The sequence below is a fragment of the Monodon monoceros genome, unplaced genomic scaffold (assembly GCF_005190385.1).
Source record: "Monodon monoceros isolate NGI ecotype Baffin Bay Population unplaced genomic scaffold, NGI_Narwhal_1 Super_Scaffold_5, whole genome shotgun sequence".
In the NCBI taxonomy this organism is placed as follows: domain Eukaryota; kingdom Metazoa; phylum Chordata; class Mammalia; order Artiodactyla; family Monodontidae; genus Monodon; species Monodon monoceros.
In genome coordinates, this window is record NW_021703782.1 from 8,493,153 (window position 1) to 8,519,579 (window position 26,427).

Sequence of the window (26,427 nt, forward strand, 5' to 3'; positions counted from 1 at the left end):
TCAGGAACAGAATTTAATCCAGACCTGCCGTTGATGAAGCAGAAAGAATCTTCAGTAATAATTCAGGAATCTCCCTCCAGGCAGAATGGCCAGGAACGTTCCAACAGCCAGTCCTAAAGTATCCCATGGGAGTAGATGCAACAAGTTTCCTTGGTTACCCCAGGGTGAAACTTTCCCCAGGTTTTTGAACCCTTTAAAGTTCTTCTTTCTGTGTATCTTCAAACTTTCTCGAGGTGGTGGAGCGGAAAAGCACAAGTGCTGGAACCGGATTTAAATCCTGTTTCTGTCTACTAGGTGTGTACCTCGGGTGAGTCAGCTAACCTTATTGGACCTCAGTTTCCTTCTCTATAAAATAAGGATGTTCATTTTACCTGCCTCAGGGTTTCTGTAGGTTGGAATGAGTTAAAAGAGGATTATTCATTCTACCCGCCTCAGGGTTGTTTGTGTGATTAAACAAGTTAATGCACGGAGTTTCTTAGCAGGTCGCCGGCCCATGATGAAGAATCGGTAAATGCTCTGTTTTCCACCAGTCTCCTGGAGTGCAGAGAAAACTCTACAAGGAGGAGGGAAGTAGGTTGTCGGATGGCCCAGGAACCCAGACCTCCAGAATTAGGAGGATTTCCTCCTAGAAGGACTTGAATGTCCTGGCAGAGGGAGACAGACCAAGCCCTTTGGCTCCACCAAGACAGATGTCCCTGGAGAGGACAGTTTGTGACCTCAGGGAAGCCGCAGTTACTGGTTCTGGGTGACAACAAAGAAGGCACAGTGGATCCGGCCTTGGGTTCACAGCCTCTTCCTCCCTAGGGCGTGTGGGGCTTCCCCGGGGAGGGGAGCACATTGTCAGAAGCAAGGGGATGGACCCGGTACTTACGAGATCTCGGAGTGAAAGCAGTGAGCCGCCGAGACAATCCACCACTCGTTGATGATGGTGCCACCACAGAAATGTTCATTTCTTGCTTGAATACTCACCTGCCATGGAAACTCACCCACCTCAGCCTCCATCCCTCCTATGATTCTGGAATACTGAGCTCCTCTCTCAAAAATGGGTCTTTCACCGCATTCTGGTAGAATGGAAGAGAAAGGAAGGGAAACGATGCAACACTTAGTCAATATCCATAGAAGACCCATAAGTAGCTATCATTGTACCCATTCTAGAGATGGGGAAACTGAGGCTGGCCCACTAAAGTACCCTTAGAAACACGAGTAAGCCAACAGATGCTTCACATCTGTTGGAACGTGTTTGGAAGTGTCGGCTCTGTCTCCTTTCCAGACAGGTAAGTCACTTTGCCGAGCTTGTTTCTGCCCTCATCTGAGAAAAATCAGAGGAAAATACTTGGCCAGGGCCAACCTGGAGTGACTGGCAGAATAATGCCTCTGTTGCCAAAAAATGTCCACGTCCTAATGGACCATGCCCTGGAATTCGTGAATATGTTACCTTATAAGGCAAAGGGGACATTGCAGATGGAATTAAGGTTGCTAATCAGCTGACCTTAAAATGGGGAGATTGTCCTGGATGACCTGAGTGGACCCAATGTAATCACATGGGTCCTTAAAAGTGGTAGAGGGAAGCAGAAGAAGAGAGATGTGACTGCAGAAGAAAGGCACTGAGAGGTGCAATATTGCTGGCTTTGAAGATGGAGGAAGGGGCCACAAGCCAAGGTATATGGATGATCTCTAGAAGCTGGAAAAGGCAAGTTAACAGACTCTTCCCTAGAGCTTCCAATAGGAACGCAGTCCTGCTGACACCCTGATCTTAGCCCAGGGAGATCCATGTGGGAGTTCTGTCCTACAGAACTGTAAGATAAGAAGTTTGTGTTGTTTAAGCCACTAAGTTTGTGGTAGTTTGTTACAGCAGCAAGAGGAAACTAATACATACAGGAAACCAGAAGGGTGACCTAGAGAGGGCCTGAACCTACAGGAAGCGCCAAGCTATTCTAGGTTAGAACATTCTGTTCCAGGCAGAGCGGCTCTGTTTCCTGGAAGGCTGAGAACAAAGGCTGCAGCTGCCTGTTTGGAAGAGAAACCTGCCTTCTGGAGCGAGTCCAGATCCAACCCCTCACCCGGAGGAGGAGGAGACACTGTTAGTATTTTCTGACTCGAATGTGGTCTTGTTCTGGAACAAAGAATGAGCTTGATTCTACAGAGCCCAAGACCCCCTCCCCTCTCTTTCTAGAGGCTACTTTTCCAAATACCCATTCAACAGAGGTTTTGAGGACTTTGTAGTATGTGTTGGAGGAACCCAGTGGTGGTTATTTTTAGTTAAAAAAAAAATGGAGTGAAAATGTATCAATATGTGTCAATAGCCTTCAGCTGTCAGTAACATATAGAGGCTCTTTCCAGGACTTTTGGGTCTGCACTTCCTCCTTTATTTACCAAACACATATAGTCTTACCATGTGTCTGGGCACCATTATATGCTCTGGAGTCCCAAAGCCTGAGTCTGAATCCTGGCTCTGTTGCTTATCTGATGAATGATTTAGGGTAAACGACTTATTCTTGTTTATCATCCCTTTCTTTATTCCCCAAATAGGCAGAAGATAATACTTACGCTACAGAACAGATGCACAAATGTACAGAACAGATAACGGGTGTTGAAGTGCCCAACACAGAGTAAACCCTCAAGCCACGTTAGCTGTCAGAATTTCTCACGTCACCTTGCACCAAGGGCCCCCTTTCCTTGGTCTTGAGAACAACCTACATCACCAGCGTGGAACCGTGCAGACATATAGACTAACGCTGGAACACAAAGCCCTAAGCAGTGACGGAGGCAGTGCCAAAACGGTAAGCAGAGATGCGAGCCATCGGGGGCACTTGGACCTGCTTGCAGAGAGGCCAGCTTTGCCGATTCTCTGCCCACACCACGCACCAGCCCCCATTCACTCCGTGCAGCCAAGCCCGGGCTGGAATGAGGGAAGCCGGGGACATGGGCTGTGTTCTTTCCGTGAGGCCGAGGGCAGGGAGGGAAATGCAGGCCCTGGAGTCACACTGGGGCCACTCCCGGCTCTCCCATTTCCCTGCTGCGAGGCTCTGGACCAATCCTCAACCTCCCTGAGGCTCGGAGCTCCTTACCCACACATGTGGGGCTAACAGTGGAGAGCCCACTGGGGTAGTGTGGGCATCTAACGGGGGAAAGTACCTGACCCATAACAGCTTCCTTTCCACTTCAGCCACCTGCCCCCCCCGCCCCCCCAGAGAGAGAAACAACCTATCAGGAGCTGCGAGGAGCTGCCCGTGGAGCACAGCAGACCCCACCGGCCCACCTCCACCCCACCTCTCATGCACGTGGGTGTCCTGGGCATCTGCTCAGCACCTGAGTTCCAGGACCGATGCTCAGCTCATTCTGGGCCCGTGCTTCTCAGAGGTCCACTGTTCATTCAAGGATAAGGTCTCGGGTTTCAAACCCAAAACTTAAGGTCAGACAGGTTGAACTTGGGGCTGGGGCAGGAGAAGGAGCAAGGGAAGTGGTTTCCAGGAAGGGTGTAGGGAGAACAGGAAGCCACTGCTCCCGTGAACCGGCCTCTTAGTGGCCCATTAGCTGATTTGTGGGATCGTCCAGGCCTCTGTCCCTCGGCCCCTCAGGCTCAGCCCTGGCGGGATGGAAGGGAGAGAGCAGGGCCAGGGTTGCGCCCAGCCCCGCCTGGAGAGCCGCTCGGGCCCGGGCAGGTGCCCACTTACCCAGATGTGCGTCCCTGGCCTGGAGCATGTGCAGCAAAAGGGACCACAGGAGCATGGCCCTGGGCATGGCTGCTGGCCTGGGAGGTGACGGAAGCCGGGGCAGAGGGGAATGACTCTGACGGGGCCTCCCCCTTACAGCCAGCCCTGCCGGTGATGTCACAATGGGCTGCGGGTCTGAGAACGCAGACTGTCATGCAGGCTTCTCTTCTGGCCGCTCTGTTCCTGAGATGGGGCTCATCCTTGATGCCTCCTTGGCTGAGCTTCCCATCCTGACCTGGGCACGGCCTGCCCTTCACGAGTCCTCAGTGGGCAACTTGCTGTGGCCCCCTCACACCCCGTGCTTCTTAAGGCTCAGATGCCTCCTCTTCCACAGGGCCTGTTCTGTCAGGGGTTCCCCGTGAATGTGCGCAGAAGGCCTGCGCGAGGGGCTGCCGGCTGGGATCCTTGGGAACGGGGAGGTGGTCCAGGAGGCCCGGAGGCCTGCGCAGCCTGAACGGCCATCGGGCCAGGTGCCAGGTTCTCTGCTCAGGCCTCTGATCCGGGCCGCAGGCACGGACCTGAAGGCTGGGTTCAGAGGCCCTGGCCTCCCCCCATACTCAGCTCAGCAGGCAACAATCCCTGCTCCCACCCTTTATGGGTTTATTCCACGTGGCCCCCAAATCTCCAGATAGGCCCCTGTCCATTTCTAAAGATGGAAAGATCAGACTCAGAGATGGAAGCGCCCAGCCCAAGTCTTCCCCTTATGTCAGCGGCTTAGCCATGGGATCTGGACCTTAAGTTGGGGGGTTTTTTTGGACACTTCTAGTGCACAGACTTGGGTGGACTCTACCCAAGCATCCTTAGTAACGCCTTCCTGGCCACTGGCCAGGCCCAATGGTTAGAAGTGAATCGTGCTAATTCAGCTCCCAAAGTGACCACTGGGCATTTTCTCAACTTGCTTTGTCTACTCTGCCCAGCCTCACGTCCTCGGTTTTCTCCTCTGCAGAAAAGGAAAAATAATGCTCACAGTAAAGTTGTTGTGAAGCTCAAGACAAGACCATATGATTTGGGTGGTGGGCCCTCTCTACTACACCAAGGCTGTGGCTGCAGCTACCTTCTGGGAGGGGAAATTCCAGGACGTGTGACTGACTCTTTCTCCGAGATTGGGAAAAAGCAGCATCCAGGTGTTCACCCTGAGTGGTGGGCCGAGGCCTGGTGTGCAGCTTTCCTCACCTGTTCTGAATAATACCTCGTGGGCCTTGGCCTTGATCAAGGCCTAAGCCTTTCTTTACTGGCATAGGGGAATGTCCCAAAGCACACTGCATCACCTGGCCCCGGTCTTGCCCCAGGAAGCTCTGAGTTTTCCCTCTGCTCTTCCTTTGGACTCAGCGCTCTCCCTCCCTTGGACATGTTACCCACACCCTGAATGCTGGCGGCTTTCTTTCTTTTTTTTTTTTTTTGCAGTACGCGGGCCTCTCACTGTTGTGGCCTCTCCCGTTGCGGAGCACAGGCTCCGGACGCGCAGGCTCAGCGGCCATGGCTCACGGGCCCAGCCGCTCCGCGGCATGTGGGATCTTCCCGGACCGGGGCACGAATCCGTGTCCCCTGCATCGGCAGGCGGACTCTCAACCATTGCGCCACCAGGGAAGCCCCCCTGGCGGCTTTCTTTGCTCGGCTTCTGGGGGTGGGGTGTGGAGGGGAGGGGAAGCCTGGGCCCCATGTCTGATTGGGAGAATAGAGGATGATTGACGGGCACATCCACCCTAAACTGCTGCCCATTTTCTATGAAAGTATCTGGACAGAATCACAGCTCATCTCTAGGAAGATGCGTTCCTTCTGGGTCTGTGTCCTTCCTATTGACATGACGTGAGCCCTGTCTATTGCAAAGCACTCATTCGCTGCCCCACATTTTTTGGCCAAGCTTCTTCACAATAACAGTGGATCACACCATGTCTGATCTGGTGGAGGGACTGACCAGCGGGGCCAGAGCCACCGCGCACAGCCCCAGAGGCCGCCATTCCTGTAGACTCCAATGGGAATGGCTCCCCCTAGAATTGGGTAAACATGGCCCGAGTATGGAGAGAAACTTTAGGAATGTAAGGAATCTATAGAAATCCAAAGAGGAAAGCAGGTACATGGTGACATAGGTTGCACAGGGACACTGCCTGCCTGACGCTCCAGAGTTTCCCAGGGTGGCTTTATCGAGGTGACCTTATTTTCCACAGTCCTGGCCGGCAGAGCTCTAACTTTGGTGTGCAGCCCAGGGAGCTTGTTTGGTACAGATTCAGGTTGCCAGATTTAGCAAATAAAAATACAGGTCGCCTGGGACCTCCCTGATGGTGCAGCGGTTAAGACTCCGAGCTCCCAATGCCAGGAGCCCGGGTTCGATCGCTGGTCAGGGAACTCGATCCTACATGCATGCCGCAACTAAGGAGCCCATGTACCACAAATAAGGAGCCTACCTGCTGCAACTAAGACCCAGTGCAACCAAATAAGTAATAAATAAATATTTTTTAAAAGAGTTAAAAAAATACAGGTTGCCCAACTGATTTTGAATTTCAGATAAAGAACCAATATTTTGGGCTTCCCTAATGGCGCAGTGGTTGAGAGTCCGCCTGCCGATGCAGTGGACACGGGCTCATGCCCTGGTCCGGGAAGATCCCACATGCCGCGGAGCGGCTGGTCCCGTGAGCCATGGCCGCTGAGCCTGCGCGTCCGGAGCCTGTGCTCCGCAATGGGAGAGGCCACAACAGTGAGAGGCCCGCGTAACGCAAAACAAACAAACAAACAAAAAAGAACAAATATTTTTAGTACACATGTACCCCACGCAATATCTGAGACATTCTTATACTAAGAAAAATTTCATTGTTTACCTGAAATTCAAGTGTACCTGGCATCCTGTATTTTAGCTGGCGACCCCAGTGTTGATTTCCAGACTTCACCCTTCAGACTCTGATCCAGTGGATGGGGGAAGGCAGGGAGCCAGGTCTCAGCACTTTAACAGCTGCTTCCAGATTATACCAGGACAGGTCCTTCTGGAGCACCTGGAGAAATGTCACTCAGGCCAAAGGTAGAGGGCTTCCTGGGATCCCTGGGAAGCTGGGGACTGGAGTCTGACTCAACCTAGGAAATCTGGAGGCAAGAGAATGGCCGGCCATCTAATTAGGTTCTGGGAAGCGTGCTGCTGTGGAGAGGCTGCCCTGAACCCCCAGAGTTTGTGCATTTGGGCTGCACAGGGGACAGAGTGCTGCGGGGGGTCCTGAGGATCCCCCCCATGGGGCGTCCTGCAGGGGGCAGAGAGGCCTCGGAAGAAAGAGGCTGGGGATGTGTGCCGACAGGCCTGGGGAGTGCAGGAGACAGGGGCCAGCAGGCAGAGCCCCTGAAAACACCGCGCAAAGAGTCCGCTGGAAATGCCTCCCAGGCCCCGAGGGCAGAAAGCTGATGTCTGGGCTAGCTCCCCTTTCCCTGCACCTGTTACGGAGTCCAAGCTCGCTCTACTCACTGCACGAATGGCCAATAAATTGGAGACGAGGTGTCGAGGCAAGGAAGACGACTTTATTCCGAAAGCCGGCGGACCGAGAAGATGGCAGACTAGTGTCCGAAAAACTGTCTTATCAGGGTTTGGATACCAGTTCTTTTACAGCACAGAGAGGGGGAGGAGATGAGGAAGTAAGGTAAAAAGTCCATAAGTTTTGCAAATATTTCCTGGAATGGCCAGCCTCGGGGAGGGGATGTGTTATTTTTTTAATTTTTAAATTAAAAAATATTTATTTATTTGTTTATTTTATTCTTTGGCTGTGAGCGGGCGTTCTCTAGTTATGACGAGCGGGCGCTACTCTTCGTTGCGGTGCGTGGGCCTCTCATTGCCGTGGCTTCTCTTGTTGCGGAGCACGAGCTCTAGGTGCACGGTCTTCAGCAGCTGTGGCTCTCGCGGGCTCTAGAGCGCAGGTTCAGTAGTTGTAGTGCATGGGCTTAGTTGCTCCGCGGCATGTGGGATCTTCCCGGGCCAGGGCTTGAACCCGTGTCCCCTGCATTGGCAGGCGGCTTTTTTTTTTTTTTTAAACATCTTTATTGGAGTATAATTGCTTTACAATCATGTGTTAGTTTCTGCTTTATAACAAAGTGAATCAGTTATACATATATCCTCATATCTCTTCCCTCTTTTGTCTCCCTCCCACCCTCCTATCCCACCCCTCCAGGCGGTCACAAAGCACTGAGCTGATCTCCCTGTGCTATGCGGCTGCTTCCCACTAGCTATCTATTTTACATTTGGTAGTGTATATATGTCCATGCTGCTCTCTCACTTCGTCCCAGCTTACCCTTCCCCCTCCCCGTGTCCTCAAGTCCATTCTCTACGTCTGCGTCTTTATTCCTGCCCTGCCCATAGGTTCTTCATAATCATTTTTTTTTTTAGATTCCATATATATGTGTTAGCATAGGGTATTTGTTTTTCTGACTTACTTCACTCTGTATGACAGACTCTAGGCCATCCACCTCAATACAAATAATTCAATTTCATTTCTTTTTATGGCTGAGTAATATTCCATTGTATATATGTGCCACATCTTCTTTATCCATTCATCTGTCGATGGACACTTAGGTTGCTTCCATGTCCTGGCTATTGTAAACAGAGCTGCAATGAACATTGTGCTACGTGACTCTTTTTGAATTATGGTTTTTTCAGGGTATATGCCCAGTAGTGGGATTGCTGGGTCGTATGGTAGTTCTATTTTTAGTTTTTTAAGGCACCTCTATATTGTTCTCCAGAGTGGCTGTATCAGTTTACATTCCCACCAACAGTGCAAGAGGGTTCTCTTTTCTCCACACCCTCTATAGCATTTATTGTTTGTAGATTTTTTGATGATGGCCATTCTGACCGATGTGAGGTGATACCTTATTGTAGTTTTGATTTGCATTTCTCTAATGATTAGTGATGTTGAGCATCCTTTCATGTGTTTGTTGGCAATCTGTATATCTTCTTTGGAGAAATGTCTATTTAGGTCTTCCGCCCATTTTGGGATTGGGTTGTTTGTTTTTTTGATATTGAGCTGCATGAGCTGCTTGTAAATTCTGGAGATTAATCCTTTGTCAGTCGCTTCATTTGAAAATATTTTCTCCCATTCTGAGTGTTGTCTTTTCATCTTGTTTATGGTTTCCTTTGCTGGCAAGCGGATTCTTAACCACTGCGCCACCAGGGAAGCCTGGGGATGTGTTAATTTCTTCTTTCTTGCAGCCATCCACAGGTGGACAGGGTCCGGGTGTTTCCCTGAACAAAGGCACTTTGGTTTAACATTCAGGCAGAGGGGCAGGGTTCCCTGAGGCTGGCCGTTATGTATAGACAGTATCCTTTTAGTGAACAAAAGCAGTGGAAAGCAAAGGTTAAAGTAAAAGAAACAGATCCAACATGTAGTCCGATTTCGCTCTTCCCTGTTACACACCTTCCCCTGACTTTGAACCCTGGCTGGATCAAAAGAGCAGCTTGAGCAGGGGTGGGGGGGTGAGCAGAGCCAAAGGTGAGAGAAGACCCAGGCCCTAACCCGACCCAGGCCCGGAGGAGGTTTGATTTAGAGTCAGATTCAGCGCCCCCTGGAGGGTGATGAGGGCTTGGATGTTAACTGAAACCTGGTTTGGGACTCAAGTGACTGTAGGTCTATTATCTAAGGATAATCCGAGGGTGTCCCAGGGGCTTTTCCATCTGGGCAGGACAAATCATCACCACTCAGTGGAGTTTAAAAGCCAGAGTGAGGCAAGACGGAAGCTCATTACCTTCACGGCCCACCCGGAACTTCATCGTTTCTCCATTTACAGCCGTTTGCGGAACAGCGACCGTGGAAATCTGACTCTATCTTACAAACCAGGGCAAGTCACTCAGGGAGGCAGACGCCTGGTACAACGGCGTGCCCACGCATCCCCGCCGCCCAGCGCTCACCACGGAAGTGATAAAGGTGAAAGGCGTGCCTTTTGTTGTTCATAACAAGCCCCTTTCGATCCCACCTGAGTTTGTGTTCACGAGGTGACTTTTGCAAAGCCCCAAGGATGGGGGCTGGTTGCCAGGGGAACCAACCGGTGATGAGAGGGTTGGAACTTTCAGCCCCACCCCCTGACGTCTGGGGGAGGAGAGAGGGGCTGGAGGTTGACCTAACAAGTCATCGCAGGCTTTGAGATCTGGTTCCAGAGAATAGGAAAACTCACCAAAAGACCCAAAGCTCTTTAACGCCCAAGCAGGCACTAGAGCACATGGGTCTCTAAGAGGTTTAGAGTTATGCTGGGAGGGGTGGGTACAGACAAGGGTGCCTGATATGGTGCCCCTTTAGTCTCCGCTGCAGAGACAATGCAGACAGGGGAGGGTCGGGCTGTGCGGACGCCGCTGAGCCAGGCTGCCCTGTGTCCCCTGCTTCCTCTCTAACCCGGGGCTTACTGTGCTATCACCCAGGACCAGCTCTGCCATGCATTTGCGATGCCCCCACGGAAGCAGCTGCAGCTGGCATTTTGTCAGCTTTGGCCAGAGGCCCAGGCTGGGAAATTCTGGACTGGAATGAAAAGAAAATGCTGCCGCTTCTGATTCCACTGCTCACGGCACTCAGGGGACGTGCCCAGGAAGCTCCAGGTCTGTGCCAGTCTAAGCCAGAGTGGAGGATGGGGAGAAGCCTGCAGCCTCTTACCTGGCTCCTATAGAGTTGATTTAGAGGCCCAAGGGGGTGCTAAGTCAGAGCAAATGGCTCAGGAAATGAGGAGAGTAGAGTTGATTAAACGAAGAAGATGTCTTGGGCTCAGTGAACATACCAGTTAAAATGATCCCCCAGTGTCTGGACCCAGAGTTCTGCAAGAACAGGGGACTTGGAGCAACAATTAGCAAGTGCTTTTGCTTCTCCAGTCTCCACTGCCCTCCTTGTAAACACATTAAGGATCTTTCTGGGCTCAGTACTCTGCGAGAAGCAGCAGAGTTGTGGTAGAATAAGGGCCTTACTAATTTAGAGCACCTTATTAGATTATGTAATCTCATAAACTGGGAAAAGTTTAAAGGGCTATTGTGGGGAGCAAACGAGTTAACACAGCAGTTTCCAAAGCACGTTCTGTTAGAAACTGCATAGCAAAAAAGCTCTAAGATTAGACAAAATTTGGAAATGCTCCTTTCAGTACTTTTCCTTGGAGTCACGGTGGATATCCACATGTTAAAGGTTCCGAGAAATCTCACAGTGAGAAAGTGGTTTAATTTTATTTAATCCGGTATTTCTGAAATGTATCTGCCCACAAGGCTACCCTTTACCCTAACTCCCAGCCTTATAAATAAGTAACATTTTCTAGTTATCCTTTTGAGAATGACCTGTTTGTATAGTTTTCCCATCATTTCTATTTGAGTGGGTATCGTAAGTCGATTGGCAGAACTTTTTTGATTTTAATGGTATTAGCCCTTTGTCTCTTACGTGTGCTACAAAATCTTTTCTCCTAATTCTTTAATACTCTTCCAATTCTATTTTGGAGTAAACAAATCTTAAATTTATGTTAGAAATTCAGCAATATTTCTACTTATGGTTCTTGGCTTTTATTTGATGTCTTAGAAGGACCTCTTCATTCCAAAATTATAAACATAATCAGACCTGTAGCAGAGTGTAAGCTCTGAAATTAGACTGTCTGCTTTCTAATTACTTTTCCTCCAAGTACTTGCTATGGGACCTTAGAAGGAGTTTCTAAATATCTCTGCATTTCCGTTTCCCCATCTGTAAAATGGCCATATTAGGGTTACTGTGAGGGTTAAATATGTACAAAGTTCAGAGAACAGTGCCAGACACTGTAAATACCAAAAATTTGTTAGCCGTTATTATTCCTAAATGTTTATGATGTTGCTTCTTAATTTTACATTTCCCCATCCCAAGTTGATATTATCGTATGTTATTTCCAAAAAGTTTTATTTTCATCTTTTACATTTAGATTTACAATTCGTTTGGTTTCAAATTTTGTATACAACATAAGGTAGAGTTCAAGATTAACCATTTTTTTTTTTTAAAGAAAGTAACTGTAAAGAACCCCCATTAGGTTATCAGTGGATTTCTCAGAAGAAACTCTACAGGCCAGGAGAGAGTGAAGTGACATAGTCAAAGTGTCGTAAGATAAAATATGCTAGCAAAGAATACTTTATCTGCCACAGTTATCCTTTAGATATGAAGGCGAAATAAAGGTTTTCCCAGAAAAACAAAAGCTAAGGGAGTTCACCACCATTAGACCCACCTTGCAAGAAAGGCTAAAAGTTCTTCGTACTGAAATAAAAAGATGCTACCTAGTGACATAAAAGTAAACGAAAGTACACAATACTCTAGCTAAGGTGAAAAACAGTCTGAATTAGAAAACTCTAACTCTATATTAGAATGGTTGTTAACCACTTATAGTATAAAGGCTAAAGGAGAAGAGCATTAAACATAACTATAGGTACTAACATTTCTCAACGGATTCACAGGACAAAAAAAGGTAAATTGTGACATCAAAAATATAAAAGTCAAGGAGTAAAAGAGTGGAAACTTTATAGGCAAATAAGATTAGGAGCTCTCAGCATAAGAAGGACTGTTTTATCTGAGAGATGTTTTATGTAAGCCACATGGTAATCACAAAGCAGAAGTCCCAAAAGTAGAATCCCAAAGCATAAAAAAAGGGGAGACTGAGCAAATCACACGTAATCAGTGGAAAACTACCACTTTACAAAGGTAGATAGAAACGAGGGAAAAAGAATGAAGACACAAAATAACCAGAAGGCAAACAATGACAGGAGTCAGTCCGTACATATCAATAAACACTCCAAATATAAATGGATTGAATTCACCAATCAAAAATCACAGAGTAGTGGGATGAATGAAAAAAAACCGAGATCCAACTATGTGCCGCCTATAGGAGACTCACTTTGGCTCAAAGGCTGAAAGTGAAGAGACAGAAAAGGATATTTCATGCAAGTGGAAACAAAAGGAAAGTGAGGGTACTCATATCAGAAAAAAATAGATTTCAAGCCAAAAACAATAACAAAAGGCAAAGAATATAGTTCTGTTTTTTAAATATGTTTAATTCGATTCAATTTATTACTGATACATTGAAGTTTGAATCCAACATCACACTATTTGTGGCATCTCCTCCACATTTCTTTTCCCTTTCTCTCTCCGGTTTTGTGTGCGTGTGTGTGTGTGTGTGTGTGTGTGTTTTGGGGAAGTTGACAAAGATTACCTCTGTTACTTATTATCCATGTAATTATGTTAACAGTTAAAAATACACTCCAAAAATGTTCTCCTCTTCACCTCTGTCCCTCACATCCATGATACTCAAATTGTCATGTGTCATGTATGTGAAGCTTCTGCACCATATAGCATTGCCTAGTATGTTATAGCAGCTCTTGAGGGATGAAATTTGTGGTTATTATTCCACATATACACTTACTTGCAGCCTGGTTTACTTCTGATGCACCCTTATTTCTAGGGTGCAGACCATTAAACTCCTAACTAAAGCCACGAATTCATGAGGTCCCTCGCCATTGATGGGTCCTGGGGTCCCCCTCCTCACTCTGCAAGGCTGTCAGAAGTACCGCCCAGCTTGTCAGATGACTCTCCACAAATTGTGCCCACAAATTTGTTTCTCTTCCTAAATACTGGCCCATAACTCTTCACTAACTTTGCTGTCTAGTGCTTTCAAGCAAGGGATATTTTAACACTTTTATTTATCCTCAGCAAGAAAGTTGGTCCAAATTTCCTAGTCCATCTAACTGGTTTTAATTTTTCAATGCTATTATGTGTCTTTATTTTTTCTTTGTCTCTGCTAGTTCCTTTTTACTTCATCCTTTTCTCTTATTTCATAGTGTTCCACGTTTTCTTTAATGTCCTTGCATGATATACCTCTAACCTGTTTCTTCCCTCCTGGTAATAGCTAAACAAATATATTATTCATGTGTATTTTGCACATTCTGTTTCTCTCTTTTTGTAATATTTTTGCATGGTTTTAAAAAATTTATTTATTTATTTATGGATGCGTTAGGTCTTTGTTGCTGTGCACAGGATTTCTCCAGCTGCAGCGAGCGGGGGCCACTCTTCCCTGCGGTGCGTGGGCCTCTCACTGCGGTGGCTTCTCTTGTTGTGGAGCATGGGCTCCAGGCGCGCGGGCTTCAGTAGTTGTGGCTCGCGGACTCTAGAGCGCAGGCTCAGTAGTTGTGGCGCACGGGCCCAGCTGCTTGGCGGCATGTGGGATCCTCCCAGACCAGGGCTGGAACCCGTGTCCCCTGCATTGGCAGGCAGATTCTTAACCACTGCGCCACCAGGGAAGCTCTTTTACATGGTGTTTATATATTTTTGCTGTTTTGCTTTTAACTTGTGGCCAGTTGCAGCAGACCTGCCTTCCACCTTATACTGTATAGATAGAAACTCATTGCTGCCTTTCCCTTTTTATATAAGCCTTTTCATAATGTTTTCTCTTTACCCAGAGGGCTGGATATTGATAATTTATAATATCTGTTCAGTCTGCCTGAGGAGAGTGGTGAGGGACTTGGGATCACGACCAGTCTAGATCTGGAGATATTTTATTGGATGCTTTCCCTCTGAAGGGGGCCAGGGCAGGGGGTGAAGTTCCAACAGCTCGAATAAAATCTTTTCATGTGTAGGGGTATCCCTGGATTTCAGGAAGTTCTTTCCTCTTTGTGGTAATCTTGGAACTCAACGCCTTTCTTACTTCCTGAGTTGGAATGTATTTTTTCTCTGCAAAGATAGCTCTAGTATCTGCTGTGAAGTTTAGTTGCCGCTGACCATTAAGAAGACATGCCAGGGACTTCCCTGGTGGCCCAGTGGTTAAGACTCCACGCTTCCACTGCAGGAGGCTTGGGTTCAATCCCTGGTCGGGGAACTAAGAACCCACATGCCACACGGCGAGGCCAAAAAAAAAAAAAAAGCCATGTCAAAGGTGGGTGAAGGAAGTATCACATGGTTGGTTGTCATCTCCAGACTGTTCCAGGAGAGGTCAGGTAGCTCCAAAGAAGCAACTCCCTGTCCTTCCCTTCTCCTGCCTGGGGCACAGGCTCTGGCCCTCTGATCTGTGGATAGCAGTGGGATTCTATGGATTTTTTTTCACTTTGTTTACAGTATTCTGCACTGGGAGGAACTCTAGAATAGGCTGTGTATATTATTTCTCAGTATCTTCTTTCATTCTGATAAAATTATAAGGCCATAGTCTGAATATCCTCAGTTTGCTGCACGAGTGTATTGTGTGAGTATGCATGAACGTATTTATAAGCCATTTTTCCTCCAAATTATTTTACAGTTCCAACAAAGCCACAGGAATATTACATCTTAAAACTCAAACCACAAACCCAACTTTATTTGAAACTACTGAGTTTTATTGAAAATAGCTAAATATATTAACAAAGAGGCCTAGTAATCCAGCAGAATGGTGGTGGAGCTATGATAAATGAGCATTTGCATAAGGGAAGTGGAATAGAGATGCATTCCAGGGCCTGAAAACAATTGGGGGTGGGTTTCAGGCTGACGCAGCATGAACAATGCACAGCCAATGGAAATCCTTGATGGCAAAGTCTCCTAGGGTTTTATGCTCGTAGGGCAGAAAAGTAACAATGAGTTCTCATGGAGTCTGGTGTAAGGAAGATATATAAAGTGTATGTTAGAATAGAGAGGTTGCATCTTTCAGTACAAAGGGCTGTGTCCTGAGAAGCAACCCTGAAACAAGAATCCCAAGTGCTACAGTGGCCAGAACTGTGTACTGAAGGCCAATTTTCAGTGATTCTAGAATGCCTGGCTTCAATTCCTGGTTCTAGCACTTACTAGCTGTGTGGCTGTGAGAAAGTTACTTTACCTCTCTGTGCCTCAGTTACTTCTTCTGTGAAATGAAGATAATAATATATAGAACCCAACTCACGAGTGAGAATTAAAGGAGTTAATATGTATAATATAAAGAACTTAGAACAGTGTCTAGTCCACAGAAAGTGTTAGCTGTTACTGTTGTAATGACCAGGTCTGTCAGCTCCTTGAAGAAGAGGCTGGGCTAGATTTGATGGATAGTCTATGTGGAAGGACTAGCATTGAACTAGGAATGAGTAGACCTGGGTTTGAAGCCCAAATTTGCTACTAAGGTCATACATATATCTAGTTGCTTTTCAATAAATATTTCTTAAGTGAAGGAATGAATGAATAATTGATAGATCTTCACCACTACTCCAGGTTTAACCAGTTCAAGAGAGAGAGTACAGGATGTTTCCAAGGTTCACGGCTACCAAACTTAGACTTTCTGATTCGATTCCCTAAACCAGATGTCCAGAGCACAACTTGAAGATCTAAAAAGCTAAGATTGACATAGATAACAGAAAATACTAAACAAAATCATGGGTAGTGAACCCTTGTACAGAATTCCTCCAAAAGGTTGTATAAGCTGAAATTATAAAGTGCTCAAAACATTTAGGAAATGTAGAGCATTTTTGTTCACTCATTTATTCAACAAACATCTACTGAATTCTGAACCCGTTCAAAGACTGTGTTAAATATTAGCAATGCAAAGATGCGAGATATGGCTTATATCCACCGCATATTTATAGTCCCGTCGGGGAGACATGTCAACAGGTAATTAACACAATGTGGTGAGTGCCCTATTGAAGCATTTTCAAGGTGCTTTGGAACCACAGAGCAGAAAATAACTGCTGAAGGCTACATAGTTTCCCAGGTGGATAAAGGACGTATCTAAGGCAAAGAGAAAAGAACTGCAAAGGCAGGAAGGCAAAGAAGAAGGTCATTGTGGCCCCAGATGTGAAAATAATTAAGGCTGACTCACAGCACAGCCAAGGCATTGGGGAGTAGCGAGAAGTGAGGCCGGAAACGTAGGTGGATCACGCCAGATCACTGAGGGTCCACGTGCCATGCCGAGGATTGGGACTTTGCTCTGTTTAGGGTCATTGGAAGGGGCCATCCCAGGGTGTTGAGGTGCTGGAAAGAGAACTGAGACAGCCGCGTGCAGGGTACAAGTTGGAGCAAGAAGACGGTGAGGTACCAGAGCCCAGGATGATAGTAAGAAGGCCATCGCCAAGGTCCTAAAAAGAGATACTGAACTGAAGCCAAGACAGGAGAAGATGGTGGCCAGGACCGAATCTGCCCGGGGTCAAGAGTCTGGGTACGGGGGAATGTCGGGGTGGCAGGGACTGTGTGGAAGAAGTGACAGCTCCAGGCGGGGCAGAGAAGATCTGTGGGCACGATGGGTCAGAGCTAATTTATGTTCCCTGTATCCCCGCATTCACCCGGGGATGAACTGAGGGAAAAGAGAAATGTTCAGAACAACGGACTTGAAGTACAATATTCTGACAGCGGAGGAGCAGGGAAAAAAAAAAAAAAATGACTGCCAGTTTCTGGAAAGTGACATCTCCTAAAATAAATATCTCCTAATTTATTGTCATAAGCTCAGTGTACTCAGCCAACTCTTTTCATTTCATTTTAAACATTTTGTCAGCAATAGACAGGAAGCGAATGTTGATCATTTGTTCACATGCTCCTAGTTGTAGAGCTCTCATTAGTGATTTAGGCAAAATACATTAATTCAGCCATTGCAACCAGTTACCTGACATGTTCTTAAACGTGGTGGCAACAAACTCAGAGGATTGAAATAAAGTCTGGATGAAGGATTCAAGCACTGAATTCTGATTTACTTTAAATCTCCAAAGATAAGAACAAACATTTGTCTCAGATGCTGTATGTGAGGCAGCCAGAGTATATAGAAGGATGCCTACCACTGAGTGTCAATGTAAGAAGCCAACCTGAAACAAGCCTGGGGTATCTGGAAGAGCTGTGCTGAAATATTGCCGTGTATACACCCAAAACGACCTTTGGAGCATGTGACGGGTGTGTATCCGTACGTGTGTGCTCACCTGAGAATGTGAGAGAGTCTGAGGGGGTGGGGGAGACGGTGGGGAGGAGAGAAGGAGGTCAAGGGCAAAGGTGAGAGAAAGGGACCCTTCAAACTGATTTACGTATTGAATTTAATTAATTTATTTTTGCAGTTTAAAAAATTTTTTATTGGAGTCTAGGTGATTTACAATGTTGTGTTAGTTTCTCCTGTACAGCAAAGTGAATCAGTTATACATATACATCTATCCACTCTTTTATTTTTTTAGATTCTTTTCCCATAGAGGCCATTACAGAGTATTGAGTAGAGTTCCCTGTGCTACACAGCAGGTTCTTATTAGTTATCTCTTTGATATACACTAGTGTGTATATGTCAATCCCAATCTCCCAATGTATCCCTCCCCCTCTTACCCTGGTAACCATAAGTTTGTTTTCTACATCCGTGACGCTACTTCTGTTTTGTAAATAAGTTCATTTACACCCTCTTTTTTTAGAGTCCACATATAAGTGATATCATATGACATTTGTCTTCCTGTGTCTGACTTACTTCACTCAGTATGACCATCTCTAGGTCCATCCATGTTGCTGCAAGTGGCATTATTTTGTTCTTTTTTTATGGCTGAGTAATATTTCAAGTCTGGATTCCAAAATTCAGAGACAATATGAAAACCAGGGGCAAGGGATGAGATAAGAAATATCCACCCTGAATCAACCGAAGAAGGCCACTGGGTAAACTCTTCCTATGAAGTGTTGGATGAGAAGGATTAGAGCAAATGATACAGCTGATTTGGCTAAGGAGGGACTCCAGAGATTACTGATGTTCTTATGCTATGTCAAAGGCAACCATGACAGATGGACTTGGGCAGATTCCTTAAAGAGAAGCTCCTCTAATAATTTTTTTTAGCAAAGGGAATGACTTTCTAAGCACCTAAGGGAAAATTTATAAAGGAAAAGCTTTGACCCAGCAACACATTTTAATTTCCTGAATGTCAAGACAAAAGAAATTGACAAATTGGGTAAAGTAATTACAATATTTTTTCAGATAAAGAATTACTATCCCTAATATCTAGATAGCTTTTTACAAAAACAGTTAGTAAATAGCATATCTCAGCTCCCTCCACGCACCTGCCCCCCAGCCATCAGTCCACCTGCACCCAGGAAGGATGCTCTAGCCCAGCTGTGCTCTGCAGGGGCGTTTCCTGCATGGGTAGTAATAGGGACTAGCAAACGTCTGCCTTCTCTTGGGCTGCAAAATGAGTTGTGAATCCCAACCTTGCGGAGGGACTCCCCTGCCAGGTTTGGTCCTTCCTTTCTTCCCTAACCCTGAGATATTCTTGGAGTCCTCTTGACCCTTTGTAGTTACTCCTCTGGTGTAGTTTATAATTCTTGATATTAAGCTTTCCCTGTTCCAGTCCTGCATGGTTCCTGTTTCCTGAATGGACCCTGCACATCTTTGGCACTTCTCTGTTGCCACCAACACTTTCATAGCTTCTGATGGATCTCCACCCTGACCTCCCCAGGTCTCACAGCTCTTCCTGAATGTGAGGGACAGAGAGTAAAGGAGGTGTGTTTGGCTGGTGTTGTCTGAGGTCTATCCCCCCTGCACCAGCTCACTTCACTCAGCTCCATCACCGGTCTTAGCTGCGAAGATGCTGGGAATACGGGATAAGAAGGATTTCTCAGTGCTTCTCATGTGCAAATGGCTCTTTCTTTTCCCTTTCAGATGAAGCTCCATGTGGCTACAGACCCAAGTTTTCAAACTCAACACTGGTACAAGTTCATGAACTGTTTGAAGTCCAGGAAGGTGAGTTCCCATGGCAAGTGAGTATCCAGATCTCTCGGAGACACCTCTGTGGAGGCTCAGTCAAACATCGGTGGTGGGTTCTGATGGCTGCACATTGCTTCTCAAGAACTCTGTAAGTTCCTGACGCATTGTCTTAATTTACATCAGGTCTCCTCAACATATTGTCTGGGCTGGGTAGCACAAGGTTTGTGAAGCCATGGGCTCTATACCAAGTGTGTTCCCATTGGCTTTGTACTGAAAAGTATCTGCTCTACACCTACTCTCTCCTCTGAGGTTAACCATATCCAAAGGTTGGCTGCTAGTTGCGACTATGCAACCAGTATTGGAAAATCAGTACAAAGTTTCTCTTCCCCTGCCTGCCATCTGTGTAGACAACGTATTGTATTCATTCATCGTACACATCCAGGCTACCGTGTGCTGTTCTAAGTGATGGTGATATGGTGGTTGACAAGACAGTCAAGACCCCTGCGGTCAAGGAGTTCACAGTCTATTCCCACTGCCTTTCGATGGGGAAGTCTCCCTGGGCTGGCTGTTCACTAGCTCAGAGTTCTGCCTGAGTTTAGACCCCTGGCTACTGCCGCCTACGTATGGTATGTGCCTTCCCTTTTGAACCCACAGAAAGCCCACGTTTAGGTTTCCCTGGGCTAGATAGCATGATGCTTTGGAAGACTCAGGTCTGAATTTTGGCCTCACTACTCTAGCTTTGTGATTCTGACCTAGCTCCTTCACCTTCTTCTCCTGCACCTTTTCTCATCTGTAGCATGACAGTAATACCGCCCTCAAATAACTTATGTGGATTAAACTAAATGAGATTACACATGTAAAGTCCTTAGTAGAAACCTGGAACACAGAAGAATCTCAAAACATGAGAATGATGGTCATTTTTTTTTAGTACCCAGAAGCATTGTAGAAAGAAACTTTGGATTCTTCCTTCCTGGGCTGTTTTATAATCGCATCTCCCCAACTGTTTACCATCAGATGAAGCTCATGTAGATCACCATCCTGAGATAACTCTGAGGCAGTGATTCCCCACCCAAGCATAGTCATCAATTACTCTGATCCTTTCCCAAGGCACCAGGCTGGCCAGACAAGGATGCGGGAGTGGGATGAGGAGAAGGCCAGAAGCTCCTCTAGGGTCAAGGTTGTTTCGCTCCTACAAGATGGCACTTATAGGTGTGCCGTCTTCCTGGTTTCTCCATTGGCCTGGCAGAGACTGATTCAGAAGCGGGGCTGTTCTGAACCTCTGCACAGGAACAAAGCATGGCTGTGAAGAGGTGGTAGGGTCAAGGAGAAGGGTCATTCCAGGTTCACCTGGCAGGGGCTGGGGTGAGGGTTTGGTAGGCTGCTCCCAGAGGGAGTGAGCTTCCCCAAAGGAAGTAGAAATATAAGCAGAAATGAAGGAACCACTTATTGGAGATGCTAGAGAGGAGACTGAGTGGGCGTTGCGTTACATCACCTCTAAGGCCTTCCTACTCTGTGAGCCTGTGACTTGCTGAGTGTTTGCATCCTTCCAGGGCCTCCTCCCGCATCACCTGTGGGCCCGTCACCCTCAGTGGTTGCTGCAGTGCTCATTCTCACTCTAGCTCCCTCACTTTGCCAGATCAAAATGATAACTTAGACATGTACCCGGAGAAGCTGAGTGGTGCAGACTAACAGGAGAGAATGCCGCCAGAGGGTAGACCAGCTCTCCAGGAACACGCTCTGTGCCTGGAAAGAACTGGGCACCAAAGGCAATTGCCGGGTACTCAGCCCCTGCTTCAGCCCCATCCTCCACACGCCCCACCATGTTCTGGGTCCCCAGAGGAGGGAAGGCCCTAGCCCATGCCACCAGGACCCTCTTACTCTGCCCTCTTGTTAGAAGTACTGTTGATTGCTCCAGACTGTTCCTTCTCCCTTTTCTCATTCTCAGGGAGACAGTGGGGCACCTATGGTCTGTACTATCTATGGAAACCAGAGGATCTTCCTAGTGGGTATCTTCAGTTGGGGCATAAGGTCTGGCTTCAGGGGGAGGCCTGGTACGTTTGTGTCTGTGGCTCAATTTCTTCCGTGGATCCAGGAAGAGACAGAAAAGGAGGGGAAAGCCTACATCATCTCAGGAGCCCAGAGAAGTTCCCTGCCTCGTGTTCTGCAGTACCCCTTATGGTTAGGCTTGGGGTCTCAAATGCTGCTTACCACCATGTTTACTTGTGATAAATCAGGTCACTAAGCTTTGGACCCACACTTTCTTCTCCTCCTCCTTCTCCCTTCTCCCTGCCCATCCTTATACAAGCATTTATGGAGCATCGACTATAGGTTAGCCCCTATGCTAGACCCTGGAAGATAGTCATGGACTCAGTTCTCCATGAGAACTAAAAAGAAACAATGGCCTTTGACAAGGAGGTCAAGAAGACTTTAGGACAGCGTTGGGAAACCAGCCTCGAGAAATCACTTCCTGTCTCTGGGCCTTGGTTTCTCTATCCATGAAGAAGGAGATTTGGTCAGATGAGTCCTAAGCTCTTTCATCATCACTGACATTCCGAGTAACTTCTTCTACTTTCTCTCATGGTACACAGCATTATCTAGCTGACAACGGGCTTTAATACCATCAGCTCAGTGCTTAACGGGGACCCAAACACAGGGAGCTCCATTTCCCATTACAAATGCTCTAATCTCCTGGGCTACGCAGGAAAGAAAGTCTATGGTAGACTTAGGATCAGGGGTTTCTTGTCCCGTGTGGAGTTGAAAGTAGGGAGATTATGACTTGGGACTTAGAGACCACACTTTTCCTTCCCTCCCTTTAATAGATCCAAACAAGGTTAGGGTAATAAGGTGGCTTGGCTTCAACACCTGCCCTTTCGTACCTGTGGATAACTGAATGAGGGTCACTGTTGAGTGGCCAAAGCCATGGCTCATCAAGTGAGAAAGGATAAAAATCCAAGGACAAGAAAGCAAGCAGGTCCTTCCACTGAGAGGAACCAGAATAGTTTATGTGGCCAGACTGAAATACAAAGGATATGAATTTCTTTTCAGAAAACTGTGAGGCAACTATTAAATACAGAATGGATAAACAACAGGGTCCTAATGTATAGCAGAGGGAACTATATTCAACATCCTGTGATAAACCATAATGGAAAAGAATATGAAAAAGACTGCATATATCTGTATAACTAAATCACTTTGCTGTACAGCAGAGATTAATACAACGTTGTAAGTCAACTATACTTTAATTAAAAAAAAGATTATGTCCCCATGTTAGATACTGACATTGTGTGGAGTGACTGGCAAGCCAGAATGAGAGAGTTATAGACTGTTACGAATCTGAAGCAATCTGCCTTCTGAAGCAGAGAATTCCTATTTGTAAAACAACTCCCGCTGTGCCACAGAGTCCTAGTAAAGAGTGAGTACCTAGTCATGGGACACCAAGTAACTATGTGACCTGGAGCTGCCCTTCATCACCCACCAAGTCACATGGTTTGACAGGCCACCAACACTCTAGCTTCTGATGGAAATTTAGGATTGGGCTCAAGCAAGTCTCAGTGAGTTGTATGAACACATTGACCCGCACGTCACCTACATCTGTTGCCACAAAGCTTCTCTCTTAGCTTATAAATTGACTTGACAAGAGGCCCTGGGCCAGCTGATGACAGGGGAAAAATCCTCAGTCCTGGCTCTGCTCAAGGTTAGCACTGCACGATGTGGTGCAGGGAAATACCTCTGCGGGCAGAGCTTTGAATGGTGCACTTGATCATCTCATTTCTATGAAGAAATAGGTGGTGTGAGGTAAGGCCTCTTGGCAGCGATGAATAGGTTGGCTGGTTGGTCAAGGGCTTGGAAGGAGAAAGACTGGAAGATTGAAAATAAGAAGGTCTAGGGGAGAGGCATGTGGGTGGACCTGAGAAGAGACCTCTGTGCTTTGCATCAATGCCCATTAGAAAGCATTCACTGCAGGGGAGGTTCGAAGCAATGAGGAAGATCAATACGCACAATGGTGGCCTGTGTAAGCCACAGTAAGAAATTGATCCTACCTCATGGCCTGGTACACGTGTGCACACACATACACACGGAGCTAAAGTTTCATGAAACAATACACGTCCTTCCTTCCTACATGCTAATTACAACCCACTAAATTGATATTGTGACTCAATGATAGGATGTGAAATGAGTCATCATTTGAAAAATGCTGACGGAAATCAATCCTACCCTTCACTTCACTTTAAGGATACTGAGCTCTACAGAAGGCAAGGTTTTGCTAAAGGTTATTAACAGATCCATATTTCTGACTCTCAGATCAATTTATTTTCTGTTTTTTAGTAAACATCTCTGAAGGCTAAAATTCAACAAATATCCTTTAAAATGCATAGCTGAGCCTACAGGAAAGGAAATGTTTAGGGAATCAAAATCAAAACAGAAGTAAGAGTCCAGAGTCGTTATGCAGACTAAAAAGCCAACAAGAGGTATAAATCCTGACTCTTGGGTTTTACCGGTCATGTAGGGCAGTGGTCCCCAACCTTTTTGGCACCAGGGACTGGTTTTGTGGAAGACAATTTTTCCACGGGCCGGAGGGGGTATGGTTTTGGGATGATTCAACCACATTACATTTATTGTGCACTTTATTTCTATTACTACATTGTAATATATAATGAAATAATTATACATGGTAAGAGCAGTGAGTCCCACGGGCACGAGCATGTTGCCTCACTTCTGTTGCATTATAACCAGTTGATCAGAAGTTGCGCCCAGTGGAAAACCATACGATGAGTAACTAGGCATTTAGTGGGGTGGCAGAAGCTTTGTGAGCTGGGAAGACACATCCATATACAGAATAAACGCCTGTCTCTATGATGAAAAATGACTGCTTACTCCATAGGGGAAGAAGTCAAGTGTTATCAACCTTCCACGAGATAGCTTATGTGTTACATCACCCTCAGCCTACAGACGGTGTGGCCACAACCGGGTCTTTCAAGGATGCTGAGACTCCTTATGGAAATGTACTTTTCAATGCCTAATTCAACATGGTGTCCTCAGGACTCATTTAAGGGATGGAGTTAGGGGGTGGGTGAACAGGTCACACTTAATACATCCATTCTGACATTCCTATCCAAGATTTTGTATTCCTTCTTTTATGTTCTACAGAAGAATTCCATTTAATGTAGGCCATTTATTTTTGTCCAGGGTTTTAGTCTGTCAACTAAACAGAGCCATTTCTAGCTGCTCCGGATAATCCATCTGAACGCAGATTTTCTCTTAAGTGCACCCAAATTGATAAATTTGGCCAAATCACATTTTGCTTTATCCTTTGGTTAACTCCCTTAGAATCTCTTCTCCCACACGATCCTCCGCTGTCTACAAACATGCATGAGCAGAATGTCGCAGTTCTTCTAATGTGTATGATATCTTCTGCTGGGTCAGATGAACTGATCCCCTGTGAAGTCTATTGTGATGGCTCTACTTATGGTTCTGACTGCCCTGAGAGGTGGTAGGGATGGGTTATGGGGAGAATCAGCACCCCCTGGGAAAGTATTTCAGTTAAGTCATTACAAAGTCTTCATGGAAAAGGAGACTAGCCTTCCCAGAAAGGGGTAGAAGGGCTGCTTCTGATAGGAACGGAAGCTCAGTGGGATTTGAGGTTTTATTTTATATTTATTTTTGGCTGCACCGTGCAGCATGTGGGGATCTTAGTTCCCCGACCGGGGATTGAACCCGCACCCCCTTGCCTTGGAAGGCGAAGTCCCAACCACTGGACTGCCAGGGAAGTCCCGGGATTTGAGGTTTTAAAGTACACTAATTCATCTTAATCCATCCAAATATTCCACTGCCATTTTCTTGGTCACCTTCTTTTCCAATGAATCACCTTTCATGTAAGCACCTAAAGAAGTCGTGAATTCAAGATATGTTGTCATTCTGCTACCTGCAGGAAGAACTCTGGGCCTGATTTTTGATACAGTAGATGAGAGATTCTTTTAGGGCAGTTGTAGAAACTTCTCTAGGCCTTAGATGATGCCTTTGAGTTGAAAATGTAAAACTCCAATATTATTGTTGCTGTTTTGCTGGTAAACTTTCCATTGCATTTGGTGACAGTAGCCCTTGTACTTATCTCTTCCACCAGAAAGTTCTATTGCAAAAACCACTTGTTCTCCTTTAATAGGATTCCAAGAACGACAGGTAATAATTTGAGAGACTGTTTTGACACCGCATACCCTGGACTCCCAGAATCGCATTTTCCACCAGTGACGAGGTCATTACTGCCTTCAAATCAAATCAAGCCTGACAAGGAATCTTCGATTCCCATCTTTGCAGTTGTATTTCCCGAAACCACTTTCAATACCAAGTAACTGTATCAGTCAGGATTCTAACAGGAAAATAGAAAATACTCTATGTATCTCAAACTGAAAGGGATATAGTACATAGAGATGGATGCTTACAGAACCATTAAAAGGGTTTGAGTGCAAAGACCAGGAAAAACAGTTGCTTGCTTCGAGCAGCTCTGTAAGTCTCAGGAATCATAGGAATTCACTGCTAATGATCTTATTATTCTCTTCAGCATTAGAGTAACAACTTGCCTGAGGACATCCAAAGTTAATGGCAAAACCTCACAACCGTCTTCTGCTGAAATCTGCATGCCTGTGTACAGTGCTAAGGGAAGACAATGTTTCTGTCTTCTGCCTCCTAAAACTCACCTGAGAATCTAAACTTGAAGCCTGTTGGGACTCTGAGAAACGTGACCAGCTTTCAGCATCTACAATTCTTAGGACAGTTTAGAAAGGCAGAGACGGGGCTAAACATCAAGATACAATATCTGGCACACTGATAAACTAAATGTGGAAAAGAGACGAGCAACCCCTCAAATAGTCCTATGAGAATTAAGAGAGATGACACCTGCAAAGTCCTAAGCACAGTATATTATATATGTGTAACTTAAGTGCTTGACATTTTAAGTTTTTGGTTGCTGAGTCATCCATTCTCAAAGACATCCATCCCGAATAAACATACTGCCAGCTGTACGACACGGCCACCAGCAGAACAGCCAGATAAGGAATCAGGCTTGTGAAGGTCCTCACCCATGAAGGTCCCTTTTCCAGAAAGCCCCGGGTAACCTACATAACTGCTTGAGTGACCTATTTCTTCCTTCCTGCAC

General features: G+C 46.2%; 1 protein-coding gene across 1 annotated transcript in view; it reads right to left on the minus strand.

The window, feature by feature from the left end:
* PRSS55 (serine protease 55) overlaps positions 1 to 26,427 on the minus strand; it is a 58,507-nt gene that overhangs the window by 15,462 nt on the left and 16,618 nt on the right. The window contains exon 5 of the mRNA XM_029202639.1: positions 872 to 1,061. Within this exon, the coding sequence (XP_029058472.1) occupies positions 872 to 1,061 (190 nt within the window). The remainder of the gene's footprint in view (positions 1 to 871; positions 1,062 to 26,427) is intronic.